At 37.3% G+C, this 25,059-nt stretch overlaps 3 protein-coding genes across 3 annotated transcripts; 1 reads left to right on the top strand and 2 right to left on the bottom strand.

Moving 5' to 3' along the window:
- Positions 1-465: 465 nt before the first annotated feature.
- On the bottom strand, positions 466-11,161 carry adam8a (ADAM metallopeptidase domain 8a). Its single transcript, XM_061744737.1, has 25 exons — positions 10,932-11,161; positions 10,667-10,776; positions 10,492-10,565; positions 10,323-10,398; positions 9,656-9,732; positions 9,289-9,520; positions 8,340-8,417; positions 8,114-8,182; positions 7,632-7,801; positions 7,445-7,526; positions 7,207-7,349; positions 6,946-7,123; positions 6,765-6,854; positions 5,671-5,866; positions 5,501-5,576; positions 5,217-5,397; positions 5,050-5,136; positions 4,240-4,324; positions 3,141-3,246; positions 2,808-3,003; positions 2,527-2,574; positions 2,403-2,438; positions 2,226-2,276; positions 1,335-1,415; positions 466-1,013 (listed from the first exon to the last, which is right to left on the bottom strand). Exons 1-25 carry the CDS (start codon positions 11,047-11,049, stop codon positions 969-971), a joined length of 2,685 nt encoding a protein of 894 aa, XP_061600721.1. The 5' UTR covers positions 11,050-11,161; the 3' UTR covers positions 466-968.
- A 3,757-nt stretch (positions 11,162-14,918) lies between these two features.
- On the top strand, positions 14,919-20,336 carry znf511 (zinc finger protein 511). The gene is made up of 6 exons (XM_061745626.1): positions 14,919-15,184; positions 16,424-16,497; positions 18,678-18,879; positions 18,993-19,117; positions 19,475-19,714; positions 19,970-20,336. Exons 1-6 carry the CDS (start codon positions 15,017-15,019, stop codon positions 20,040-20,042), a joined length of 882 nt encoding a protein of 293 aa, XP_061601610.1. The 5' UTR covers positions 14,919-15,016; the 3' UTR covers positions 20,043-20,336.
- Positions 20,337-20,413: 77 nt separating this feature from the next.
- On the bottom strand, positions 20,414-23,639 carry msx3 (muscle segment homeobox 3). The gene is made up of 2 exons (XM_061745628.1): positions 23,109-23,639; positions 20,414-22,304 (listed from the first exon to the last, which is right to left on the bottom strand). The coding sequence occupies exons 1-2, from the start codon at positions 23,473-23,475 to the stop codon at positions 21,895-21,897; spliced, it is 777 nt and encodes a 258-aa protein (XP_061601612.1). The 5' UTR covers positions 23,476-23,639; the 3' UTR covers positions 20,414-21,894.
- Between the last annotated feature and the right edge of the window lie 1,420 nt (positions 23,640-25,059).

Raw genomic sequence — 25,059 nt, 5'->3', positions numbered from 1 at the left:
AAAATGACCATATAGGAGACACATGAATGTGGCATAGAAGAAACAATAAAATACAACCTCATTGGGCTATATGTAACAGAAAATAATACTGTTTTGCTATTTGACCACAAACAGGAGCAAAATGATGAATCAGACAACATTTCACAAAACATCTGTTTGATGTTCAGCTTGAGAGATAGAACAACCTCCGACATCATCTACACACTGGCTGGTTTATGTCTCTTTTACGCTGGGTGTCTCAAGCAAAGAGTCAAGAGTTTATGCATCCCAAAGAAAGATTGTTTTCTAATCTGATCTGTGTTTAAGAGACATTTTAAAATCCATTTATATTATTTTCTTTAAGACAGTACCAAAATAAGATCAGAGAACAGTAACTGATAATAAGTTGCAGCAATGAGTGTGTTTACATTCTCATTATTATCTTGGTTTTGAGTTTCACCATTATCTTTTTCTCACACATATGTATTCAGGTTGTTTGAATACTCTAAGTAACAATCAGGACAAAAAAAGTCAGGATATGCTCTTGTCCTAGTTTCTGTGCAGCATACAACCAGGATACTTAAAAATATCCAGTTAGAACTAGGACACTGGTGGACATGTAAACAGAAACATTGGTAGTGCAGCTGCATCATAAAAATCCCTGAATCAACACAGTGAAATACATTTCCCTTGAAGATAAAATAGAAAATCACGGTAGAAGAATCAATTGATAATCATAAAGAACTCAAATTGACTCAGTCAAAGATGGCTTCAGGTTTGCATCACCATGCTGAAGGCATTAGCAGGACACAGACACAGGTAGTCCACAGAGGAACTCTAATTGATAGAAAAGCTCTATCGTTTCATGTTCCTGATCCTTCAGTGGATCATACTTTCATTTTGGAACAGATGAGTAGCTGCTGTGCACGTCTTCATCATCCTTCAAGATGAGACAAAAACATTATGATCTACCAGGGTGAACTACTCTGTTATCTTGGCTTGCTGGGGGGCATCAAGGCAGTTCTCCCTCCAGGCTGTATTGAAAGAACAAAGAAAAAACAACGTCAGAACACGTACTTTGGATGAACTGGTGGTTCACTTCCCCACAGTTGACCTTATGTTTATTTAACTGTGTCAGAGTCTTGGCTCTTTGGTCAGGAGAAGCTTATTGTGACCAAGAGTGAGCCACTGCTTGTTCATGAAACTGCTATGTTGGGGATATGCCAAAAACCACAGATGTCTTTATAAACGTGAATGCCTTTATTCGGGATGTAGGAATGTCTGAATGCCAGTTGCAGCTATGGCAACTGTTGGAAAGTCCAGTTCACTCTGTCTGTCGCTGTGTGAATACGTACCAACTGAGTGCGTGGCAGGGAAGGCAGGACTGCAGAAGGCTTTGTCTTCACTGGAGGCACAGGAGGCTTTGGCTTCGTGATCTTAGAAAAAAGACATTCATTTTTAAACAAGCAGCAAAGGCAAGGGCCGCCAACTGTGTGAATCCAGAGGTGTCAAGTAACAAAGTACAAATACTTCGTTACCTTACTTAAGTAGAAATTTTGGTTATCTATACTTCACTGGAGTAATTATTTTTCAGACGACTTTTTACTTTTACTCCTTACATTTTCACGTAATTATCTGTACTTTTTACTCCTTACATTTTAAAAACAGCCTTGTTACTCTATTTCATTTCGGCCTTTAAAAAAAAACTATCCAGTTAAATTGCGCCATCCGGATAGAGTGAATTTGGTTGTGGTTGTGGCAAAATGAATGATGTTCTTGTCCAGTTCTGTTCTTACATCCGTTCCCTCAGATTCCTGCAACTAAACTTGGATGTACATTCCAATAAAGGTTAGGATAAATGATAACATGAACATGAAGTTTGACTTTTTGCACCATTACAATACTTATAGGCAACTAGTCATCATATCTGCTGCTCTCTGAAACACATGTTAATGCTCAATATTACACGTGTTTTTTTTAATATATTTGCATTATACTAAGATGCATTCATTTTCAATGGCTTTCCCCCCCCTTACATTACTTTTACTTTTATACTTTAAGTAGTTTTGAAACCAGTACTTTTATACTTTTACATGAGTAAAAAGCTTGAGTTGATACTTCAACTTCTACAGGAGCATTTTTAAACTTTAGTATCTATACTTCTACCTGAGTAATGAATGTGAATAATTTTGACACCTCTGTGTGAATCCCAACATCAGGTCTAAGTGCCTTGTAATATCACTTACTGGTTTTGTTGCGAGGGGTGGAAGAGGTCTAGATGGAGGTGATGGTTTTGACTATCAAAACAAAAGATCAAAAATTCTAATAAGTAATCAATAATTTTGATGATCAAGCAACTGGAGTTGTTTAACAGAAAATAGAATAAAATAAGACATGTTGCTTAAATCATTGTACCAATTTACCTCAGTATAAACTGGCGTCTTGGAAAAGGCTGGTGGCTGCATGAATAAAAATATTTATTTAGTGGTTGAAATGTAAGAGATGCATATGAAGTTACATTTAGATAAAGACAAAGTAGAAACTTACCCGGTAAACCTTTGCTGACTGAGGAACTGCTGGAGTTTTCTTGGGTGGCTGTAAAGAGAGAAACCATGAAGAATAAAAAGCAAATTCTTCATTATTCTTTTTCAAGATTAAATCCTCAGTGGGTTTTGCAGCTTAAGTTTAATAGTGTTCTGTTTATGATTAAGAGTTGCTCATTGGGCGTCACTGTGTGACTCAGGGACAGTTCACAAAGCTTTGAATTGCAGATATAAATGGAAATATGTCTCATGTAGACTTGATGATAGTCTAAAACTGAGGCTTACCCCTGGGGCTGCTCTGCATGGTTTCAGCTCACCAGTCCCTGGTTTGATAGCAGCAGGAAACAGGGGTCTACAGGCTTGAGTGGCTGACGACTCCAGAAATGTAGGCTGGCTAATGTGTGCAGACCCGAGACGAGGGCTGCTCTGTGCACTGCTGGGCTGAAACAATGGGTTTGATTGTCCTGAGGGGGTTCGGCCTCTGGTAAGAAAAAGTTGAAGAAAATGCACACAGGACCCAAAATTAAAGACGCTAAAGATAATATGGTTCTTTCACATTCTTACGGTATGTTGTGATTTAATCAAAACTGAAAAGAAGACCAAAAAAAGAATCTTAACCTCTTCTTAGGTTGTCTTCTTTTGCACATTAGACACCCAATAATCAGGACCAGCAGCAGAAGTGCACCGACCACCAGCGACACGATCAGCACAACCAGGCCTTGCTCTACACACAAAAACACACAGCAGATCTTGTCAGGGTACATCTATAGCTCAAGGATGAGCAACAACATAAAATCACTTGTTCAGCGAACAAAATTCACTGTAACGTCATTACTTCATTTGTACAGGCTAACGGGGAAATTCCACTAAATCAGTGTTTGTTTGTGCTCATCAGAACAGACAACAGTTGTTTTAGAGTCTATGAGAAGTATTAAATCTTGTTGAAAAGCAAATTATTACGAAAGTCATGGTCTTAAACAGGCCAAGCACGATAAAAGAAACCATCTGTCAGGTTAGACCAGGGGTCGGCAACCCAAAATGTTGAAAGAGCCATATTGGACCAAAAACACAAAAAACGAATATGTCTGGAGCCGCAAAAAATGAAAGGTCTTGTATAAACCTTAGAATGAAGACAAATGGTGAAAGGAGAAATGTAGAAAAAAAAAGTCAATATTTAGAGAAAAAAGTCAAAATGTTGAGATTAATGTTGTAGTACAATCTCGAGAAAAAAGTTCAAATGTTGAGAAAAAAGTCAAAATGTTGAGAAAAAAGTCGAAATGTTGAGAAAAAAGTCGAAATGTCGAGAAAAAAGCAGAAATGTCGAGATTAAAAAGGAAAGGAAAAAGGAAGAAAAAAAAGAGGAAAAAAAGGAAAGAAAAAAGAAAAAAAAACAAGAAAAGAAAGAAAAAAGGAAAAAAGAGAAAAAGGAGAAAAAAGAGAAAATAAAGACAAAGAAAGAGAAAAAAGGAAGAAAAAAAGAAGAAAAAAGCAAAAAAACAAGAAAAGAAAGAAAAAAAGGAAAAAAAAGAGAAAAAAAGAGAAAAGAAAGAGAAAGAAAGAGAAAAAAAAGGAAGAAAAAGGGGAAAAAAAGGAAAAAAAGGTGAAACATTTTTGAAAAAGCTCCAGGAGCCACTAGGGCGGGGCTAAAGAGCCGCATGCGGCTCTAGAGCCGCGGGTTGCCGACCCCTGGGTTAGACAAACTTGAGAAATACAATACCTTCAGTCAGCTCTGATTGCAGCACATCACAGAAAGGTGGAGCCCATCCAGGATCGCAGTGGCACTTGCCCTCATGGTTGCACACCTAGAGACCGCATAGTTAGTTGTGTTGTCCTGCCTCTACAGCACTCCTATAGGCTGTAGGGCTGGGCGATATATTGAGATTTTAATATATATCGATATATTTTCAAACACGATATGGTACGAGACAATATCGTTTATATCGATTTAAAAAAAAATATATATATATATTTATATTTTTTTTTATGATTTTGATATAGCTTATTTTGTGACAAATTGACTTGAATGTTTTATTTGAGATTTGCACAAATGTTTTGTTATTTGCACAACTGTCAACCTCAGTGGAAAAGTCTGCCTGTTACTGTCTACATTGTATTAATTGCACAGTGTGTATTTTAATTTAATTGTTATGCAGGAAAGTGATATTTGTTTTATTCTATTAAAGAAGCATTTTTATTCTATATATGCAGGCAGTTTATTTTTATTTCATTTGTTTTATACATTTTGATATTGTGCAGACCTCTGTTAATAAAGGAACCTGTGTGACATTTGGCACGAGGCTTTGTATTAAAACTGACTGTTTTTTTAAGGGTTTGCCTCAGAAAAAAATGAAGCTAACAGAGATGCTATGCTATAATGCTTTGGGGGAAACCCCAATTATGTCACAGAAAAAATATCGATATATATCGAGTATCGCCATTTAGCTAGAAAATATCGAGATATGACTTTTGGTCCATATCGCCCAGCCCTAATATGCTGACACGTTAACACTTCAACTTAAGTTCTTACCCCACGATTGCTGCATTTGGATGAGCAGTCATTGGTTCCATACACTTTAATGTTTTTGATGTCCTCACATCGTTGATTGTAGCACACCTAATAGGAGAGGCATTGTGATTATGTCTGGCACATGGGGTTTTTTGCTCATGTCATCTGTTTAGAAACAATTTTCTTACCATACTGTTGCCACACTTGGTGCCAGTAGGAACCATTCCCAAATCTGATGGGTAGTTGTCATCAGGGTTCATGGTTGCCTCATTGCATGTTACTCCATTTCCTACATTGTAAAAGGACTTCCTGGCTGTCACTGGAAACTCCCATCCACCGGTACAGAAAAGCTTTCCACAAGACTGCTCTCTGAAACCAAACAGCACCAATAAGTGGTTAATGCCAAAACCACCAGTGAAGCCCTGATATTATGTGCTATCATTGGCACCAGATTGCATTTGTGAATACATACAGACATCTCTGGCTGGACCTTGTCCGCCTGCAGTTACCATGTAGAAAGAAACAAGCATCTGCAGCTACTTCAGCATCTGAAGACAGTCATTACACAGACAATGGTATGGTGAGTCTTGATGAATGAGAGTACAAGCACATTTAAATCACAGTCACTTCTAGGTATTTCACCTGGTCCCCAAAGTTTCTGGCAGTGTTCTTGTCGTGATGGACATTGCCCACTGTAGCAGTATCCTCTTCCACGGTTGCACGGCAAGCCGTTTTGGGCGAAAGAGTCAGTCGGACAGGTTGCAGAAAGGCCGGTGCAATATTCTGCCAGGTCACAATCTCCTGCCTTTTGTCGGCAGATCCTGCCTGTCGGTTTCAACTTCAGAGAGGAGAAAAAAACAGATGACGCTGCACCTACTACTGAAATAAATCCATTCACACAAAACCAGTCAGATGGACCACTCAAACTGTGTCTAGATCAGGGGTCGGCAACCCAAAATGTTGAAAGAGCCATATTGGACCAAAAACACAAAAAACAAATATGTCTGGAGCCGCAAAAAATGAAGAGTCTTGTATCAGCCTTAGAATGAAGGCAACACATGCTGCACGTTTCTATATTAGTTAGAACTGGGTCCTCGGCTGCAAATGTAGCTGCTAATGTCTTTCCACATGACTCTTTTTTTTACGCAAATCTATGGAAGAGTATTAGAGCAGGAGAAAAATAAAAATAATATTTTAGAGGAGCAAGATTTTCTTTTCATTATGCACTTCGAGAAAAAAGTGGAAATGTCGAGAAAAAAGTCAAAATTTCGAGAAAAAAGTCGAAATGTTGAGAAAAAAGTCGAAATGTCGGGAAAAAAGTTGAAATTTCGAGAAAAAATTCGAAATGTTGAGAAAAAAGTCGAAATGTCGGGAAAAAAGTCGAAATTTCAAGAAAAAAGTCGAAAATTCGAGATTAAAAGGGAAAGGAAAAAGGAAGAAAAAAAGAGGAAAGGAAAAAAAGAAGAAAAAAAAAAAAAAAAGAAAAAAAAGAAAAAAAAGAAGAAAAAAGAAGAAAAAAAAGAAAAAAGAGAAAAAAGGGGAAAAAAGAAGAAAAAAAGGAAAAAAAAGGTCAAACATTTTTGAAAAAGCTACAGGAGCTACTAGGGCGGCGCTAAAGAGCCGTATGCGGCTCTAGTGCCGCGGGTTGCCGACCCCTGGTCTAGATATATAAGATAATTAACATCTATGGGACTTCATTCAACTCACGAGCAGCTGACACAATAAATAATACTTACTTTGCAGTTGTAGCAGCATTCTCCTTCTGCACACTCAGCTCCTGCATTCAGCTTGCAGGTGGTGGCATTGCAGCAGGGGTTTTTGCATTCCTATAAATCAAAATATTCCAAATCAGTTTCCTTTGTGTACTTTGATTATGCCATTTTGAATGTGTATTTATTCACTGCCTCGTGCACAAACCTCCACAGTGCCACAGTCACACTCCTCTCCAGGCTCCAAGAAAGCATTTCCACAAACTGGCCCCCCATAGATACGATTGGTGGAGGGAGTATCCAGCAGACAGGAAGGATTGACCTCCTCCAAAAATCTGCTGAGCTGCTGCCGACTGCAGCTGCTGAACTCCTTGGGATAAACAAAGCTACAAGAGAGCAAGAACATCTCACATTATTTTTGGGTTTGAAAACATGAGGGAGTTTTATTGTTGTGGGAAAATTAGCTTACCCAACCCTGTCAGCCATGATGCAGCCACTTTGTGATGTGCCAGAGCCACAGTCACAGTTTTGAGTATCATGAGACAAGCCCAAGTTGTGACCCATCTCATGTGCAATAGTAGAGGCCACTCCTATTGGGTTGATGTTATGGTCCTAAGGAGACAAGTATAAGTACAGTTAATTTTACATGTTTCTAATTCAATACCTTTTTACCTGTTTTGAATTTGTAAATAAAAAAATTGTTCCACCTCATTGACAGCTCCAGAGTTAGAAGTGCACATGGAATTGATGTTCGCTAAGCCGACAGTTTCGCCGTCAAAATTCACACCTCTGAATGAAGAAAAGGTAAGTTTTAAGGCTTCTGCTGTGAGGGTTTAATTAAACATCTGTTTGTCCTTCTGCTGGTCAGTTAAAACAGCAGGAAGCATCTCTTACGTGATGAACTGTGCATTGTCATGTTTGATCCTTGACAGCGGGTACTGTCGACGCCATTCAAGGAAGCGACCAAGGGTGACCTCAGGGTTGGTGCTGACCACTATCTGATCTTTGTCTGACCAGATAACTAGATGTACCAGCATTACACGGATACCCACAGGGCGATACAGCTGTGACAGAGCAGAGCATACAATAACTACATTATAAGAAGAAACTAAAACCAGTGTGGATAATGTGAGTATGTGTGTATATGTGTGTATATGTGAGTTTCTTGAAAAAAAAACTGTTATTGCCAGGAACTGACAGGAAGTTACCGCAAGAACTACTTGCAGTCTTTGCTTTAAAGTTCAGGTATGAATACTGTGATCTTAGGTGTGAATTTACAGAGATTTTTCCTTCCTGTTGCATTCACTGTGCACGTTGAAGTCAGCGCCAGATAAAAACCTTACAAATTCAAACCCTTCCATGACCAAAAAACATACCTTATCCACGTGGTTTGCTGTTTCAAGCACTCTGGATTTTATGGTCGCCACACGGCCAAATTTATTGTACTAGAAGAAATAATGAATTACAAAATTAGTTAAATTAGTAATACAATCAATAGCATCTTACACTTAGACAATAATCACTCGTTCCATTGTGTTACTATCAAGTATCTCTCACAGGCTGCACCCACACACTGAGACAAAGGAAAAAGGGGAATCAAACCTCTTTGTTGTCCACGACCACAACCAGCTCCACTGTCCTGGCTCTTCTTGGGTAGTCTTTGATCTGGGCACTGCTTTTCTGGGAATCACAAGAGGAGGATGTTAACAGCAATAATAATTTTTGTAAATGCAATGTATGAGCTTCATGTATGAGTTTATGAGATTCATGTAGCGATCAAGCTTTTTTACTCTGTACTTTTTTAGGCAGAAGAGTGCCAAATTGTTTCAATAAGAACCACATTTCAATGAGCATACACAGCAGATGATGAAATCCCCTCTCTTACTTTATTATTGCATCATGACAGAACGTATACATAGATGGTTAATAAAATAAAGCAGCCTCTGGGACTGAGGTGAAAAGACCTCACACTTATTGTTATGAGGGCTCAGACAACCAATCTGACAGAGACAAAAAGCAACCAAGGTTCTTGAGTTTTTAAATCGTTATGAATCACCTTGAAGGTGATAGGTTTATTTCTATCTATGGTATAATGTATTTATGCCCATATTCTTAAATTTGTTTAATCCAATTATCATTTTGTCCAAATGTATCTAACAAAATTTAAACACATCCATATATAAATATATATATATATATATATATATATATATATATATATATATATATATATATATATATATATATATATATATATATATATATATATATATATATATATATATATATATATATATATATATACATATATATATATATATATTGATTGTCATTTTATCTTTTGTAAAATTTTCTGGGAAATTGATACAATTTGATGAAAATACAAACCTACTGATACAGAATTTGGGATTGAAAGCAATTGAATCCATCATTAATTATAATTTTCTTTTCTGCATATGCTTTTTATGTTGTTTTTTTTTTGTGGCTGAATGTTAAACTGCACCATAAAATATCCCCAAGAGTCAAAATAATATGTCCATGCTGTCTTTACCAGACTGCCAAGACGGAATAGTCCAGAAAAACGAGCTCCATGATCATAGAAATTGGTGGTGTTTCCATGAGAGCAGGAGCTCCTCTTCTTCCTCAGGTGTCGGTAGTGGTAAACGGCATGAAGACCCTCATCACTGGGAGCTTCAACACTTTGTCTGCCATCCTGCTGTCCTGGTTGCCCAGTGGCCAGTGGTTCAATGAGGTACACCTGGTCATAAATGGTTACAAACCCCCTGCAGAGCACAGCAAGAACTTCAGAGCAAATATAAATGGCCAAAGCTGAACTAAACATATTTTTTTTGTTTTAGGAAAACATTTGTCATTTGATGTAAGTTTTATAAAAGTAAGGTTACTGCAACTTTACTCACTTTATTCCTGAGCACAATCCAACACTGACAGAAGACTCCTCCACTCCAACAACATGTCCATGGTAGTAGCATTGAACCTGAAAAAATGATCATTTTTGAAAAAATCAATGGACATATTTGGTTGTGTGGTCCAATTACACATGAAATTTAGTATGCCTCTTAGTCATAAGATATGTCTCAAGGCCTTTTCCAAATAAGTATTCTTCTGTGTCACTTGTCATCAAAAGGGAACTTTGAGGTTGAGAAAGATATGTTTCTGTCGTCAGAACTTTGGCAATATTCATATGGCAGTGCCATCATAAAAGTCACAGTGATAAGTCAATTTGGGTCAAATTTTAGCCCTGATTCCTATATCAACAGTTACATATCTTGACTTTGATCTTGTGCTAGGATGTGCATAAAATTACAAGAAGGGAATAGCAATGACAGTGTTTTAACAAGTCACTAATCACAAAACCACTGAAACTGGGTGGGGAGATGGCAGAATATCCTGTCCTCGCCCAGTCAAGCTTACACATAATATAACTACTACCGTGTCTTACATGAATGAAGTTAGTAAGTAAAAGGGTAGCTTAGTTATCATGTTAACCTTGCTGTCATAATTATATAGACATATCTTCCTGTCAGACTCAGTTGAAATAAAAGGAAAGAATGAAAAACTACATACCTCAGAGTCTGTAGTTGACACTTCAGTGCCTTGATCAGAGTAGAATGTCACAGTAAAGTTTTTCCCAACAAGATCCCTGAAAAGGTAGAAATTCGTATAAATAAGTGGTATTGATTAAGAAGAAAAGTACAAAACACTCGGTAGATAAAGAAAATTGAAGTCTTCTCACTTGTTCTTTTCCAGATGTAGAGTGTAGTTTTTCCCTGCAATACTCACAGAATATTGGAGTACATCAGGATATTTCTATTCACGCACAAAAGAACAGCAGAGGATGCTTTCAAAGCAGTCTTTAAAGGTTAGAAACATTTAAAATGTGATTTTAAAACCAGTGAAGCGTGCGTTACCTTGTGTGCACCAGTGTCCTTGTTAAGAGACAAATCCTTCAGCCTCTGAGGTATCGCTGTTTGGTACTTTATTACATGAGGGAGAGTCCTCACATTGGCTGCAATTATTCCTGCAAGCATTATGGATAGTTAATAAGAAAGAAAGAAAGAAAGAAAGAAAGAAAGAAAGAAAGAAAGAAAGAAAGAAAGAAAGAAAGAAAGAAAGAAAGAAAGAAAGAAAGAAAGAAAGAAAGAAAGAAAGAAAGAAAGAAAGACCCACACCTACCCCATGAAGACAAGAAAATCCATACTAAATATCCCCTGTGTAACATGTTGCTCTGTCGGACGGATTCTGTCATCGTGTGCTGGAAGTCAGTGGGAAATGTCTTCGGCTCTCCGCCCATCTGCTGTGTAATATCCTGAAAATCAGCATCTGTCACGCACAATTACTCACAAGTGATTTTTTTCAGTTTAAAAAAAAAAGACTCTAATGATTGTTCCGCTCGGAGTTAGTCGGTCTGTTTGAAAGCGTTATATTTATGAATTAAAAGTGAGTCCCGGACCTAACTTGCACCCACTGACTATCTAACTTGGCCCCTACGGCAAAGGTTCTCCCCTTGAGCAGCGAGGCCCAAAGAGATATTTGTCTCCATCTAGTGGTTAAACGGTAAATTGCAGGCGCTGTGAAGCATTAAAACTGTTGTGACCTAATAGTAACCTGGGCCTGACCTAGTAGCTCACGTCGCATCGTTGGTTCTCTGTATGACCTCTAGCTGTAAGGAGGGGGGATGTGATTTTAATTTGGTGAAAACATTAATATATCTTAATATCTATGTGCAATACTCCCATCCTTTCAAGGGCAATATTATTCTTCCATCCATTTAAGTGCAATATCCCCCCACCCATCCATGTACATTTTTTATCCTCCCATTCACTCTTGTTTATAGTGTGTGTACATTAGGGTTGCCACCTTTCAGAAATAGAAATAAGGGACGCCCTGATTTCAGCAGCGCAGGAGCCAAAAAAAAAAAACCCCAAAACTTCTAAACTTAAAACACATAAAAATGTGTTTATTTTATTTTATGTGTTTATTTTATATGAAAAAAACTAAATGCTTTGATTTAAAGTTTAAAGTGCTTTAATAGCATTGAACTTGCATGACTGTACAGACAGACAACCATACTAGCAACTGAAATAACCTCCTATGCTACGTATGTCCATATCAGCCCGGATGTATAATATACATACAGGTGAAGAATATGGTGTAAAAGTTCATTTATTTCAATAATTCAACTAGAATATGGTGTAAAAGTTAATTTATTTCAATAATTCAACTAGAATATGGTGTAAAAGTTAATTTATTTCAATAATTCAACTACAATATGGTGTAAAAGTTATTTATTTCAATAATTCAACTACAATATGGTGTAAAGGTTAATTTATTTCAATAATTCAACTAGAATATGGTGTAAAAGTTAACTTATTTCAATAATTCAACTAGAATATGGTGTAAAAGTTAACTTATTTCAATAATTCAACTAGAATATGGTGTAAAAGTTAATTTATTTCAATAATTCAACTAGAATATGGTGTAAAAGTTAACTTATTTCAATAATTCAACTAGAATATGGTGTAAAAGTTAATTTATTTCAATAATTCAACTAGAATATGGTGTAAAAGTTAATTTATTTCAATAATTCAACTAGAATATGGTGTAAAAGTTAATTTATTTCAATAATTCAACTAGAATATGGTGTAAAAGTTAACTTATTTCAATAATTCAACTAGAATATGGTGTAAAAGTTAATTTATTTCAATAATTCAACTAGAATATGGTGTAAAAGTTCAAATCGTGTCCCGTATTAGTTCAATACGGGACGCAAAATTTTTTTCTCAAATAAAGGACAATTCCGTATTTTACGGGACGGGTGGCAACCCTAGTGTACATATACATTTATGCTTCTTTGCTTACATAGTCTTTGCATGTGTGCACTTTGACGGAGCTGCTGCATAATTCCACTGTACATGTACATTGATAATAAAGGCTTTCTATTTCTATTTCTATTTCTATTTCTATTTCTATTTCTATTCTATATTTAGAAGCTTCGTTACAGAGGAGGGAAAAACATTTTTCCAATTCAGTTCAAAATAACATAAAACATTTTACACTACGTGGTTGTGGTATTTGAGGACCCAAGCGGTTTGTTGCACAATTTACTGTTATTATTATCCATCCATGCGTCATCTAGACCTCCATCCATCCATCCATTATCTATACCCGCTTTATCCCTTGCAGGGTCACGGGGGTCTGCTGGAGCCTATCCCAGCTCATTTCAGGTGAGAGGCAGGGGTTACACCCTGGACAGGTCACCAGTCCATCACATGGCCAGATATAAACACACAAACCATGCACACTCACGCTCACACCTACGGGCAATTTTAGAATCATCAATTAACCTAATATGCATGTTTTTGGACTGTGGGAGGAAGCCGGAGAGAACCCACGCAAGCACGGGGAGAACATGCAAACTCCACACAGAATCTAGACCTGTTTATTTCTATTTAGGGTTACGGAAATCTCCTGAAGACTATCCCAGGTCTGTTCAGTGTAAAAAGAGACACCTATAGAGAAGTCGCTAATAGGCAAACAACCCCAAACACTCACTTCTATGTGCAATTTAAAATCACCATTTAACCTACAATCAATGTTGTTCTTTTGGACTGTGGGAGGGCATGGAGTTCATACAGAAAACCCATTGTTGGGCATTGAACCAGGAACCTCCTTTCTCTGAGGCAACAGTGCTGACTACCAAGCCATCATGTCATCAATATTGTAGTACCAGATTGTAGTTAGCTGACATCTCTGATGAAGATGCCGTCCATAACAGAGATCAGGGACATGTGGGGCTTTTTTAAGTGTTTATTGGTAAATGGTAAATGGCTTACACTTATATAGCACTTTCTAGCTGTACTCCTACAGCCCCAAAGCGTTTACACTGTGGACATTCACCCACACACACGCACACATTCATACACCGGTTGTCAGCGGAGCTGCCATACAATGGTGCTGGCCTGACAACCGGGAGCAACCGGGGGATTCAGTGTCTGGCCCAAGGACACTTTGGTGGACACAGGAGGAACTAGGGTTCGAACCACTGACCTTCAGGTTCATGGGCTCTACCAACTGAGCCACCCTCCCCTGTAACTCCTATTCTGGAGTTACAACACTGGCAAGTGTTATGTGGACCCAAATGTCATAAACTGTCCTTGAGACGGGTTGTTGCAAGCACTGTGAGGGCCAGTGACAGCACAAAGACAAAGAAAATTCAGATTTGGACCATGTCTGGTGGATATAACCAGAGGTGGTAGTAACGAGTTACATTTACTCCGTTACATTTACTTGAGTGAATTTTGGGAAATTTTGTACTTTTCGGAGTAGTTTTGAATCACTATACTTTTTACTTTTACTTGAGTAGATTTGTGAAGAAGAAACTGTTACTCTTACTCCGCTACATTAGGCTACGTTGAGCTGTTACTTTTCTTTTATACCCTTCGCGTACACGTCAATCTCATGACATCACTGAGTGATTCTTTGGGAAAAATGTTTGTTTTTGCATGTTTTGTCACATTTACACAGACTCAAACACACACAGAGTTTATATGAGTTCATGGGCTTATTCTAGTTCTGCCTGCGGAGCCTGGTTTAAAAAAGAAAAGTACAAACGCTTGAAATTTTGTGCTACTTGTGCTTAATTTATTTTTTTTATTCTGTTATTATTTTATTTATTTAATTTACTTTAAGATTGTTTTAATTCAAGCTATTTTTATTTCTTTTTATTTCAATTAATTTTATTATTTTATTGATTTAATTTGCCTGAAGATGATTATTTTGTACTTTTGTCTGTTTGAATGGTTGTGTTAAAAAAAATCAGACGTTACTCAACAGTTACTCAGTACTTGAGTAGTTTTTTCACCAAGTACTTTTTTACTTTTACTCAAGTAATTATTTGGATGACTAGTTTTTACTTCTACTTGAGTTATTATTCTGAAGTAACACTACTTTTACTTGAGTACAATTTTTGGCTACTCTACCCACCTCTGGATATAAGCCTGACTTTGGATAGCCTCATCACGAGTCAGCACCACCATTCAAGAAAGTAAAACTGCTGATGTGTGGGATTTAGGTCAAACATTATTCACTTTCTGGGATATATTTGATTTGGCCAGTAGGGGGCAGTAACGACTCAAATGTTGACAGGCGCCACCGCCTGTGGCGTCTGTGACGCAGTAATCTTGCGCCAATCAAGGACCAAACACAATTCCCCTACGACGGTTGAAGTTGAATATGTGTAACGTTCCCATAACGAGGTCATGAAAGCGGAATCGGTCCAGAATGAAGCGGGGGGAGGTATTTCAGCGAGCTGCAGCTATGAAAACCGTCCGACAGGCGCCTCGGAGCAGCAGCATCAGTCTGAGGAGAACCCCTTCACTTTCGTCCCTCAGCTCATCCGCCTGCACAAGGATCACCAGCTGTTCGAGGTAACGCTGACGAGCTGTCACCATGACAACGTACCCGAACTAGGGTTGCCACCCGTCCCGTAAAATACGGAATTGTCCTTTATTTGAGAAAAAAATGTTGCCCGTATTGAACTAATACGGGACACGATTTGTACCATATTTTCATGAACTTTTACACCATATTCTAGTTGAATTATTGAAATAAATTAACTTTTACACCATATTCTAGTTGAATTATTGAAATAAATTAACTTTTACACCATATTCTAGTTGAATTATTGAAATAAATTAACTTTTACACCATATTCTAGTTGAATTATTGAAATAAATTAACCTTTACACCATATTCTAGTTGAATTATTGAAATAAATTAACCTTTACACCATATTCTAGTTGAATTATTGAAATAAGTTAACCTTTACACCATATTCTAGTTGAATTATTGAAATAAATTAACTTTTACACCATATTCTAGTTGAATTATTGAATTAAGTTAACTTTTACACCATATTTTAGTTGAATTATTGAAATAAATTAACTTTTACACCATATTCTAGTTGAATTATTGAAATAAATTAACTTTTACACCATATTCTAGTTGAATTATTGAAATAAATTAACTTTGACACCATATTCTAGTTGAATTATTGAAATAAATTAACTTTTACACCATATTCTAGTTGAATTATTGAAATAAATTAACCTTTACACCATATTCTAGTTGAATTATTGAAATAAATTAACCTTTACACCATATTCTAGTTGAATTATTGAAATAAGTTAACCTTTACACCATATTCTAGTTGAATTATTGAAATAAATTAACTTTTACACCATATTCTAGTTGAATTATTGAATTAAGTTAACTTTTACACCATATTCTAGTTGAATTATTGAAATAAATTAACTTTTACACCATATTCTTCACCTGTATCTATATTCTACATCTGGGCAGATATGGACATACGTAGCATAGGAGGTTATTTCAGTTGCTATATGGTTGTCTGTCTGTACAGTTATGCAAGTTCAATGCTATTAAAGCACTTTAAACTTTAAATCAAAGCATTTTGTTTTTTCATATAAAATAAACACATTTTTATTCAGTTTAGAAGTTTTGGGGCTTTTTTTTGGCTCCTGCGCTGCTGAAATCAGGGCGTCCCTTATTTCTATTTCTGAAAGGTGGCTACCCTAGCTGTCACCATGACAACGTACCCGAACTCTCATCAACTTACTACTGTAATGTCAACACGCTGTTTGCAGGATGGAGACATCATCAGACACATGTATCTTCAGGACCTCTACATCTCAGAGGCAGAGGACAAACCCACGCTCAGGTATGGCATCAAGGTTGTTGTTTTTTTTTTTAAGAAAAAGGCCACACACATTTTATAGCCAATTACTTTAAAGTATGATAAGTAAAGTAAATATATTGGAACCAAAAATGTTTGCACTCAATAAAATGTGATTAAAAAAAGAAAAGAAAAACAAAAAACAAAATAAGAGGACACAAATAAGCAGAGGTGGACAGAGTACTCGACCCCAGTACTTGAGTAAGAGTACAAATACTACTGGTCAAAATTTACTCTGTTACAAGTAAAAGTAGCTCAGTCAAAATATTACTCGAATAAGAGTAGAAAAATACTTGCTTTTAAAGGTACTTAAGTATCCAAAAGTAAATGCTTTTAAATTTACTTTAAGTAAAAGTAAGAGTAAGAGTAAATTTCTCATTTTCCACATCAGTAAATTACTATATTTTTTCTAAATTAATTTAAGGATCTTTTAACTCTTGTTTCTGAGAATTAACTCTTTGAAACCAGCTGCACTGATATGTGCTGCTTTTAGAACCACAATGTTATATAAAACCTGCAGAAACACCAAAAACAAATCAAATGAATGGGATCATAAGAGGACAGCAGATGATGCAGAGTTTATTAACAATCATGAACTGAAACCAAATGAACCTGCACCATCCAACTAAGTCTGGATCCCCCTCAAAGACCACTGCTTTATAAAAAACTACATCTCTGTTTCAATAACTCAAATGTCAAATGTCTCTGTCTTGACAAACGCAGGCTACTTTGGCAGTATCGTTTTGAGGAGGCTTGACGTATTTCCGCTTTACGTACATCCCAGTGGAGAGCGTGCACTGTGATAGGTCTCCTCCTTTGACAAAAACAGCTTGTGTCCAATAGGATTTTAGGGAAGAAGAAAAAAGAGCAGACCTGAAAGTAACGAGTACTTTTCAGCCTTCCTAGAAATTTACTCGAGTAAAAGTAAAAATATTTGTCTTGGAAATGTATTCAAGTAAGAGTAATAAGTACCAAAGAAATTTAATACTCAAGTAAAGTACAAATCCTCTGGATATGTACTTAAGTACAGTACTCAAGTAAATTTACTCCATTACTGTCCACCACTGCAAATAAGCACTCACACAAATAAGGATGCTGCCCTGGAGCTGTCTCAGCAATCTCATGTGACATGATTGAGAGTCAATAAAAAGGAAATGGGAAAATCACACAGGAAAGCTGGGAAAGAATATGGCAACTACAATGGATCTCAACCGGGTCAAATACTTGGAGGGAGTTCTGCTGGAAAAGTATAACAAGATTTTTTATCACACCCATTCAAAAAAGATATCAGGGCAGCGGGGATGCCCGTTGGAGACTATATGGGTCTCAAGAAGCTAACCACTTCCATATTTTTTGGGACTGCAAAAGAATAAGACCCTTTTTGGAAGGAGATACAGATGCATGTGGAAAATATATTTAATGTGAACATGCCATTGAATTGTGAAACGTTATTTTTGGGAGACATAATGTTCGAAACGTGGAATGTAAAAGACAAAAAACTGCCGACTATACTGTTGGCAGCCAGTAAGAAATGTGTTACAAGGAAATGGTTAAAAGTAGAACCCCCCACTATCGACTACTGGATTGGGATCATCTACGAGATCTATGTTATGGAGAAGATCTCTTCCTCCCTCAAAGTTGAGAAAGAAAACTTTTATAAGATCTGGTCCAAATGGACTGAGTTTGTGAAACCAATCACATCTGATTTCATGTGAACTATTTTTTTATGTGATGTAATGATTGTAAACATGGGTGCGCTCCCTGGTTTTTTGTTTTTTATTTATTTTTTTTATTTTTCTGTTAGTGTTTCCAATTACTGTTCATAAAAAATGCCTGGAGGACAGTAGGGACAAAATCATTTAAGTCAAAGATTGAATGTATAAACGTGTAAGATGGAATACTGCTGTTATAAATAAAAAGAGAATTAAAAAAAAAATGCACGAAAGTCAATGCATAGTGTCTGTATAATAGCAAAAAAAAAAAAAAGTATTGAGACATGATTGATTGATTAATGGTTATTGGGTTACTCATATCTAATTATGTGTGGGGAAAACAAACAAAACAATCAAGTTTATCCAGAAATAATTCTGTACTTGAGTGTAATTTCAGGGATGGTCAGGCTGCCACTAACAGTCGTCCTCCTCTTGTTGTTTCCTTGTTGACAGTGTGTCAGAGTTCGCCTGTCACATCTCTGGCTGCACTGGACTCTTTAGTACTTTGGAGGACTATGAGCACCACTACAACTCCTTGCACAGACACGTGTGCTGCTCCTGCCGTCGCTCCCTGCCAAGTGCCCGGCTCCTTGATATTCACATTCAGGAGTGGCATGACTCCCTCTTTACAATTCTTGCCCAGAAGCAAGACATGGTAAGCCAGTGACTCTCACCCTCCGAAGCTAGGAGCAAAAAGCTCCTAATAATGTTTTAACAAAGGTGAAAACAAATGATTTTATGCTACGTTTCCTTCCTGGATTTTTTCAGTACCAGTGTTTGGTGGAAGGATGTGGACAGAAGTTCAGGACCTGTAAACAAAGAAAAGACCACCTAATGAAAATACATAAATATCCACCAGACTTCAGATTTGACAAAGCTAAAAAAGACAGAGGGTAAGACAGTGTATATCACACTTTGTCCACTAGATGGCAGCAAAACGTCTGTAAGAATGTGATGCTGCAGGCTACTCTGCAAAATTACAAGTGTCAGAAAATACACTTGTAATTTTTGATTTAACACTCTCTTACAGTGGTCACTATCATTTTGCAGAATGTTTCAGTTCAAAAAAGAATGTAAATTCTTCTCTTAACCTTGTTAGATCATAAGATTTGCCTTGCTGCGTCTTTGTAACTAGTGTTTAATATATATATATATATATTTTTCTTTTTACATATAAGTACAGCTTAACCAAGGATCAAGTTGGAATGTTGGCCTTGTCTTGTATATAATGTCTTTTTTTCTATTCATAGATCCAGAGAAGTGAATAAACAGCAGCAGAAGGACACAGCCATGGAGGTAGTAGGGGATGTGTGTGACTCTGAGGGTGTGTGTGAGACTATGGGCAATGCCCTGTCCAACCGAGATGAGCAAGAGGAATCCATGGAGATGCATGTGTCCGGGGAAGAAGCTGCTCTCAACAGGGATTTGTCTGCTACGTCTCAGGACTCAGAAACAACTGCAGAACCAATAAAACCACAATATTCATACAGGTTGGTCTTTGAATATAAAGGATGGAAGGCATTGTTTTTGGATGATTGTAAATGTTAATTTCAAAATTAGGTTTAGCTTGTTCTTTTAAGGATCTTGTGTTATTACGTAGTTATTTTGGTTTATTAACTTATCTTTTTGTCATGGGGATCAATTTAAGATTTTAAAAAAAGTTTAATAAATATTTACTGAAGTTTTGATCATTTAAACAACTTGTGATACAGAACTAAACTGCATGTGTCTTATTTGACTCTAAGGGTTCCTTCGACTGTGTGCTTCGGTCATGGCTCAGTCCGAAGCTTTAGAGGACGACGGGGCAGGAGGAAGTGAAGTACTGCAATTAGACATGGTCTTATGTGTTCTTTGAAAATGCTTTTTTAAGATAAAATGTCAAATGTGTAAGTAACTTGTAATAAATGAATATTTTATTCAGGTACTGAAAGTAGGATATTTTTTCTTGCTGTGTTGTTTTTTTGGACTTTTTTTTGTTTTTGTTCATCTTACACAGGACCAAGTGTGTGACCAAGTGTAATTATAAATGATAGTGTTAATGTAATTTTGCAAGAAAGTTATGCAATTGGATGCAGATGACTTTCTATTACTGGAAAGGTTTGGCAGAAGGGTGCAGTGCAGTCTGAGGCTGCAATATGGGCATTTTTAGTCCACAGGAAACAAAGAAAAATGAGAGGAATGTCGGACTTTATGCAATAGACTTTAATAATTGTACAAAACATGTTTTAACTCTTGAAATATCAAATACACTGTACATTAATGACTGCTGTAGGTCTTTCAGTCATATTTAGCACTTCGAATGTATGCAAAACAAAAAAAACATGAGGTTTTACTTGCATTTAGTAACAAAATGAAATGGTCTTGGGAGGTCTCAACTTGTGCAAAAACATTCTTCTTTTAAGGCGTTGAACACTTAAATGTTGATAAGTGTCTCTGAAATATGGGAATTCGTTAACACTTTAGAAGCAGAAATAATGTCTTTTTAGAAATTCAACATTTGAGGACGAAACCTGTAAAAGCCTATTTTAATAATACAGGTATCATCAACAGCATATAAAAGGCACCGATATTTGTCCTGGAAGTGTTTGTTGTTTAATTTTAGAGTTAAACAGCGATTTTATTCAGGTTTATCCATATTTAATAATGGCTTCTTCTCAGGTTGTAGGGGGCTCTAGGTCACTAAGAAGTGTAACTTAAGTTTTTTAATATTTTTTAAAAGTGAGCAGTGTAAGTCTGTTTTAAAGTAAATATATTAGTCAAAAAGTGTTGTTTTAGACTGGTGAGTGATTGGAGGATATTTCCCTCTACATTTAATTGCAAATGTGATATTTTCTACTTAACTAAGGGCGTATTTTTAGCCAGGAAGATACATATCACTCAGTGCTAGCTTGTGATTCAATTATGTGTTTTAGTTTCTTAGGGATCTGTAAAGCTAAATCACGAGTATGACTACATCGGTTGTTAGTAAATCAACTTTCATGACTGACACTATCCAGTGTTTTCTTAAAATATCCTTTTAAAATAGAACATTTTCTAAGGCCTCTGGGATGAGAGTTAAAGCAGATTGCATGTACCTTTTTAGTAACTGTTTTGAGTTATTGCACTCATTTCAAAGCTGCTGGTCTTTAAATAATCATGGCATCTTCGCTGTGACAAGAAAGTTAATGGAGCAACAGTAAAGCATTAAGGAAAACATCATTTGCAACAGAAACGCTCACAACACAACAAAGTCTAAAAAAAAATGCATCTGAGGAAGGGCTCTGTCTGCGTCCATCACGGAAAATGATTTGGATTAATGCGCTGCAAAAATGGTCATGTTCCGAAATAATTTACTTGGATTTTTTTTTATTCATTTTTGGGGGAAATTCTTTAATTAAAAGGTGATATTTGACCGTCCTCTGGATTTTTTTTCCCGGATTTATTACAGGTTTTATTCCTTAAATAAACCCACTCTTCAAAATTAAGGCAGATTATCCTGCAAACAATATTGCTTAAAAATAATATTTTTAAGCAATTAGATTTGTCACTATAACAAAAATATTTGTCATAAGAATATGTAATTTTAAGAGGATGTAGTCGCAACAATGACTGTTTTGCAGGGCCGGTTATTTGCTGCACTTAGGCATTTCTCTAGGGCAGCTCTTGCAGTTCAGTTCAAAGTGAGTGGAAGTTAAGACAGGTAGTACATCCCATAAGGTCCGCTGTATAATCCTGGCACCGGCAGGGCGGGCCGGGGTCCGTTCAGAGCCCCGTACAGGCCCGCGGGCGCGCCCACAGACGCGCCCAGCGGGAAGGGAAAGGCGAAGGCCGGGAGCAGCGGCTTTGCGGCCAGCTTCAGCTTCTCCAGCTCGGCCTCCTGCAGTCTCTTGGCCTTGGCCCTGCGGTTCTGAAACCAGATCTTGACCTGCGTCTCTGTGAGGTTCAGTGAGCTGGAGAACTCTGCTCTCTCCGCGATGGAGAGGTACTGTTTCTGGCGGAACTTCCTCTCCAGAGAAAGCAGCTGCGAGGTTGTGAAGGGGGTTCTGGGTTTCCTGTTGTTCTTGTGTTTCCGTAGATTGCACGGGGGCGGACTGGGGAGTCCTGGAAGGAGATGCGCACAGTCACAACAGTGAAATGATTGTTCAGGTGATGTTTGGATTTGCATGAAACGGCCCAACCACATATTTTAATAAATTACCCAGTAGGTGAAAGGTATTCAGTGAGTTATGTGTACTCTTAAAAGGCAACCTAATGGCAATAGTTTCTTCCCCCAAGCTGTTGCTCTGATGAACTCTCATCAAATCAGAGTAACATGTAATGTGCAATAATACTACTACTACTACTACTATATTACTACTACTAATAATAATAATAATAACCACAATCATATGCTGTAACAATGCACCTTTCAATAACCATGTCTACCTCATACTGCTGCACCTTTCACTTAAAAAAAAAATTGTAAAAGCTGCCATTTGTCTATTTACTGTACAGTGAGCGAAAATAACCGAGTCAAATTCCATGTCTTGTTTGACCTGACTTGGTCAAATAAACATGATTCTGATTGTGATTCTGAATAGTAAAACAATTCATCATCAAATAAACGGATGCAATCATGACAGAGGCCTACATAATTTGTAATCAGTAAATTTGCATCTGAGTATAGGCCTTTTAATTTGATCTTTAGTTTTTTTTTAGTTTTAGTTTAGTTTATTGTTTTGCACAGTTTTTAAAAAAATATACAGGACATATCAATGATAAACACTATAGGTGCAGGAAGAGGCAAAAAACCCAATGGGCTTATTTGAAGCCTCCACAAAAGATATTCAAATTTCAGATCTCAGTGACATAATTCAAATAATGGCACTTTTCACACTTCCGACGTAAACTAAACCCTGAACTCACGGGTGGGAGATGCGTACGGCCCCTGCGGCCAGGTGCTCGGGTCCGGGTCTCCGGCGTCCGCGGCCTCCGCTCTGGAGCGGTGAACTCCGCTCGGTGACGCGCACTCAGTCTCCTCCGTCCGGCCGCAGCGCTCCGGCTCCGGCTCCGGGGATGGGAGGCTCCTGCTGCACGGAGCCCGGTCCGATATCAGCGATTCCACACTGAAGGGCAGATCTAAACTTTTGCTTTTACATCTTTTCACAAGTGACAGCGCCAATTTGTCAGTTCCAACTCCACAGTCGGCTCTATCCTCCGGCGTCGCGTCTCCAGGAGCAGCCGAGGGCGGTGATCCCTGCGCAAGACTCATTACGCACGACTGCGGTGCCATACAACCAACTTTTCTGCCGCTCTCGCCGTCACTGTTTATGTTCCGTGTGGCTGCGTGAAGGAGGAGCAGTGTCGTCGCCAAGTTTCCACCGATGTTGCACAGCTGCGTGTGAAACTTCAGGTTTTACGCATGGGCCCACCTCAGCTCCAGCGAAGTGCCACAAGTTTCTCTCTCATTTTGCCGCACGCCTATCAGACTCGAGGCGTCTCCACGTGACTCGGCAAGAGCGTGATCGGATAGGTCCGACTTCACATGACAATGTTGTGGAGGATTTCGTGTGCCATGGCTTTTGACAGATGTAAACCCCTCATCAGTTACAAAACGCCGAGTCATGTTATGTAAGGACTGCCAGTGTGGTCCCGCCTTTCTAGTAGGCTCTCTTCCACGAACTCTTCATTTAAACACTAATCACATTTAGTAACTTTAACCATACATTTTATTCAAGCAGTGGATCACATGGCTGATATCAGGTTATCAACCAACACTTGCTGGCAGTTCTAAGTTTCTCGTGTGATGCAAGGTATTGATTCCTCTGGCTCTTCCTTTCTAGCTGTTCCACAGAGTAGAACTAAAAGATTTGGTGATGCTGCTTTTAGCCACTATGCTCCAAAACTGTGGAACAGCCTGCCGGAGGATCTGAGAGGAGCTGGAAATGTGGACATTTTTAAACGTAGATTAAAAACTCATCTCTTTGGTCTGGCTTTTATGTAGCATCACTGTTTTTATAGTTTTATTCTGTTTAACATTTTTTAAAGGTATCTGTTTTATTTATTTATCTATCTCTTATAATGTTTATTATTATTTTTTATTGTTGTGGACTGATTATTTTTTAGCCTTAATCCTTGAACTTTTATCTTTTTATAAATTTTATATATTCTATATTGTATGTCAGGGTGCATTGGTCTCCCAGTTTTTATTTTTTGGTCTCCCAGTTTTTATTTATTTGTTTATTATGCTTATTTTTCAATCAAAATGTCAAAGCACCTTGTATTTCATGTACCTGAATGAAAGGTGCTATATAAATAAAATTTGATTGATTGATTAAAAAAAAAAAACATAAAACTTTGCCAATGAAATTTGATGACGCTGCTCTTATCAAGCTTGTTTTCAGAAGCGATAGGTTGCTACGGAGTCAATATACAGTAGCTGCTAAAGATTAAGATATATTATTTGTATAAGTTAACGTAGATCAAGTAAATGTATTATTTGTATTAATAAGATAGGAACAAGTATTAATTTCAATACATTTGTTAATGGTGATGCATAGGCTGCTATCTATGTAGTATGCAGCCTTTATTTTGAACTTGACCTACCAATTTTATACTGTGAGCCAGTCTTGTAAAGTTGGCCAAATCAACTATATGAACACATCCAAAACTTCACAAAGTAGTAAACTGGCAGGGGCCCATTGAAACATTTAATAATGATAATAATAGTCTTGGAGAGAGCGAGACACACACACTACCACAACAAAAGAAAATACTCCACCTCTTGCTCAGGTTTACAACTCATTGATTAAATTCATGCTTCTGGCTCTCTAAGCCATTGCTAATTACATCAATAAATTTTACTGCTGAGCAAGTA

This window comes from Cololabis saira, chromosome 17 (genome assembly GCF_033807715.1).
Source record: "Cololabis saira isolate AMF1-May2022 chromosome 17, fColSai1.1, whole genome shotgun sequence".
Taxonomy (NCBI): Eukaryota; Metazoa; Chordata; class Actinopteri; order Beloniformes; family Belonidae; genus Cololabis; species Cololabis saira.
The sequence above is the reverse complement of the archived record's forward strand: the minus strand, read 5'-3'. Positions and strand labels throughout refer to the sequence as shown.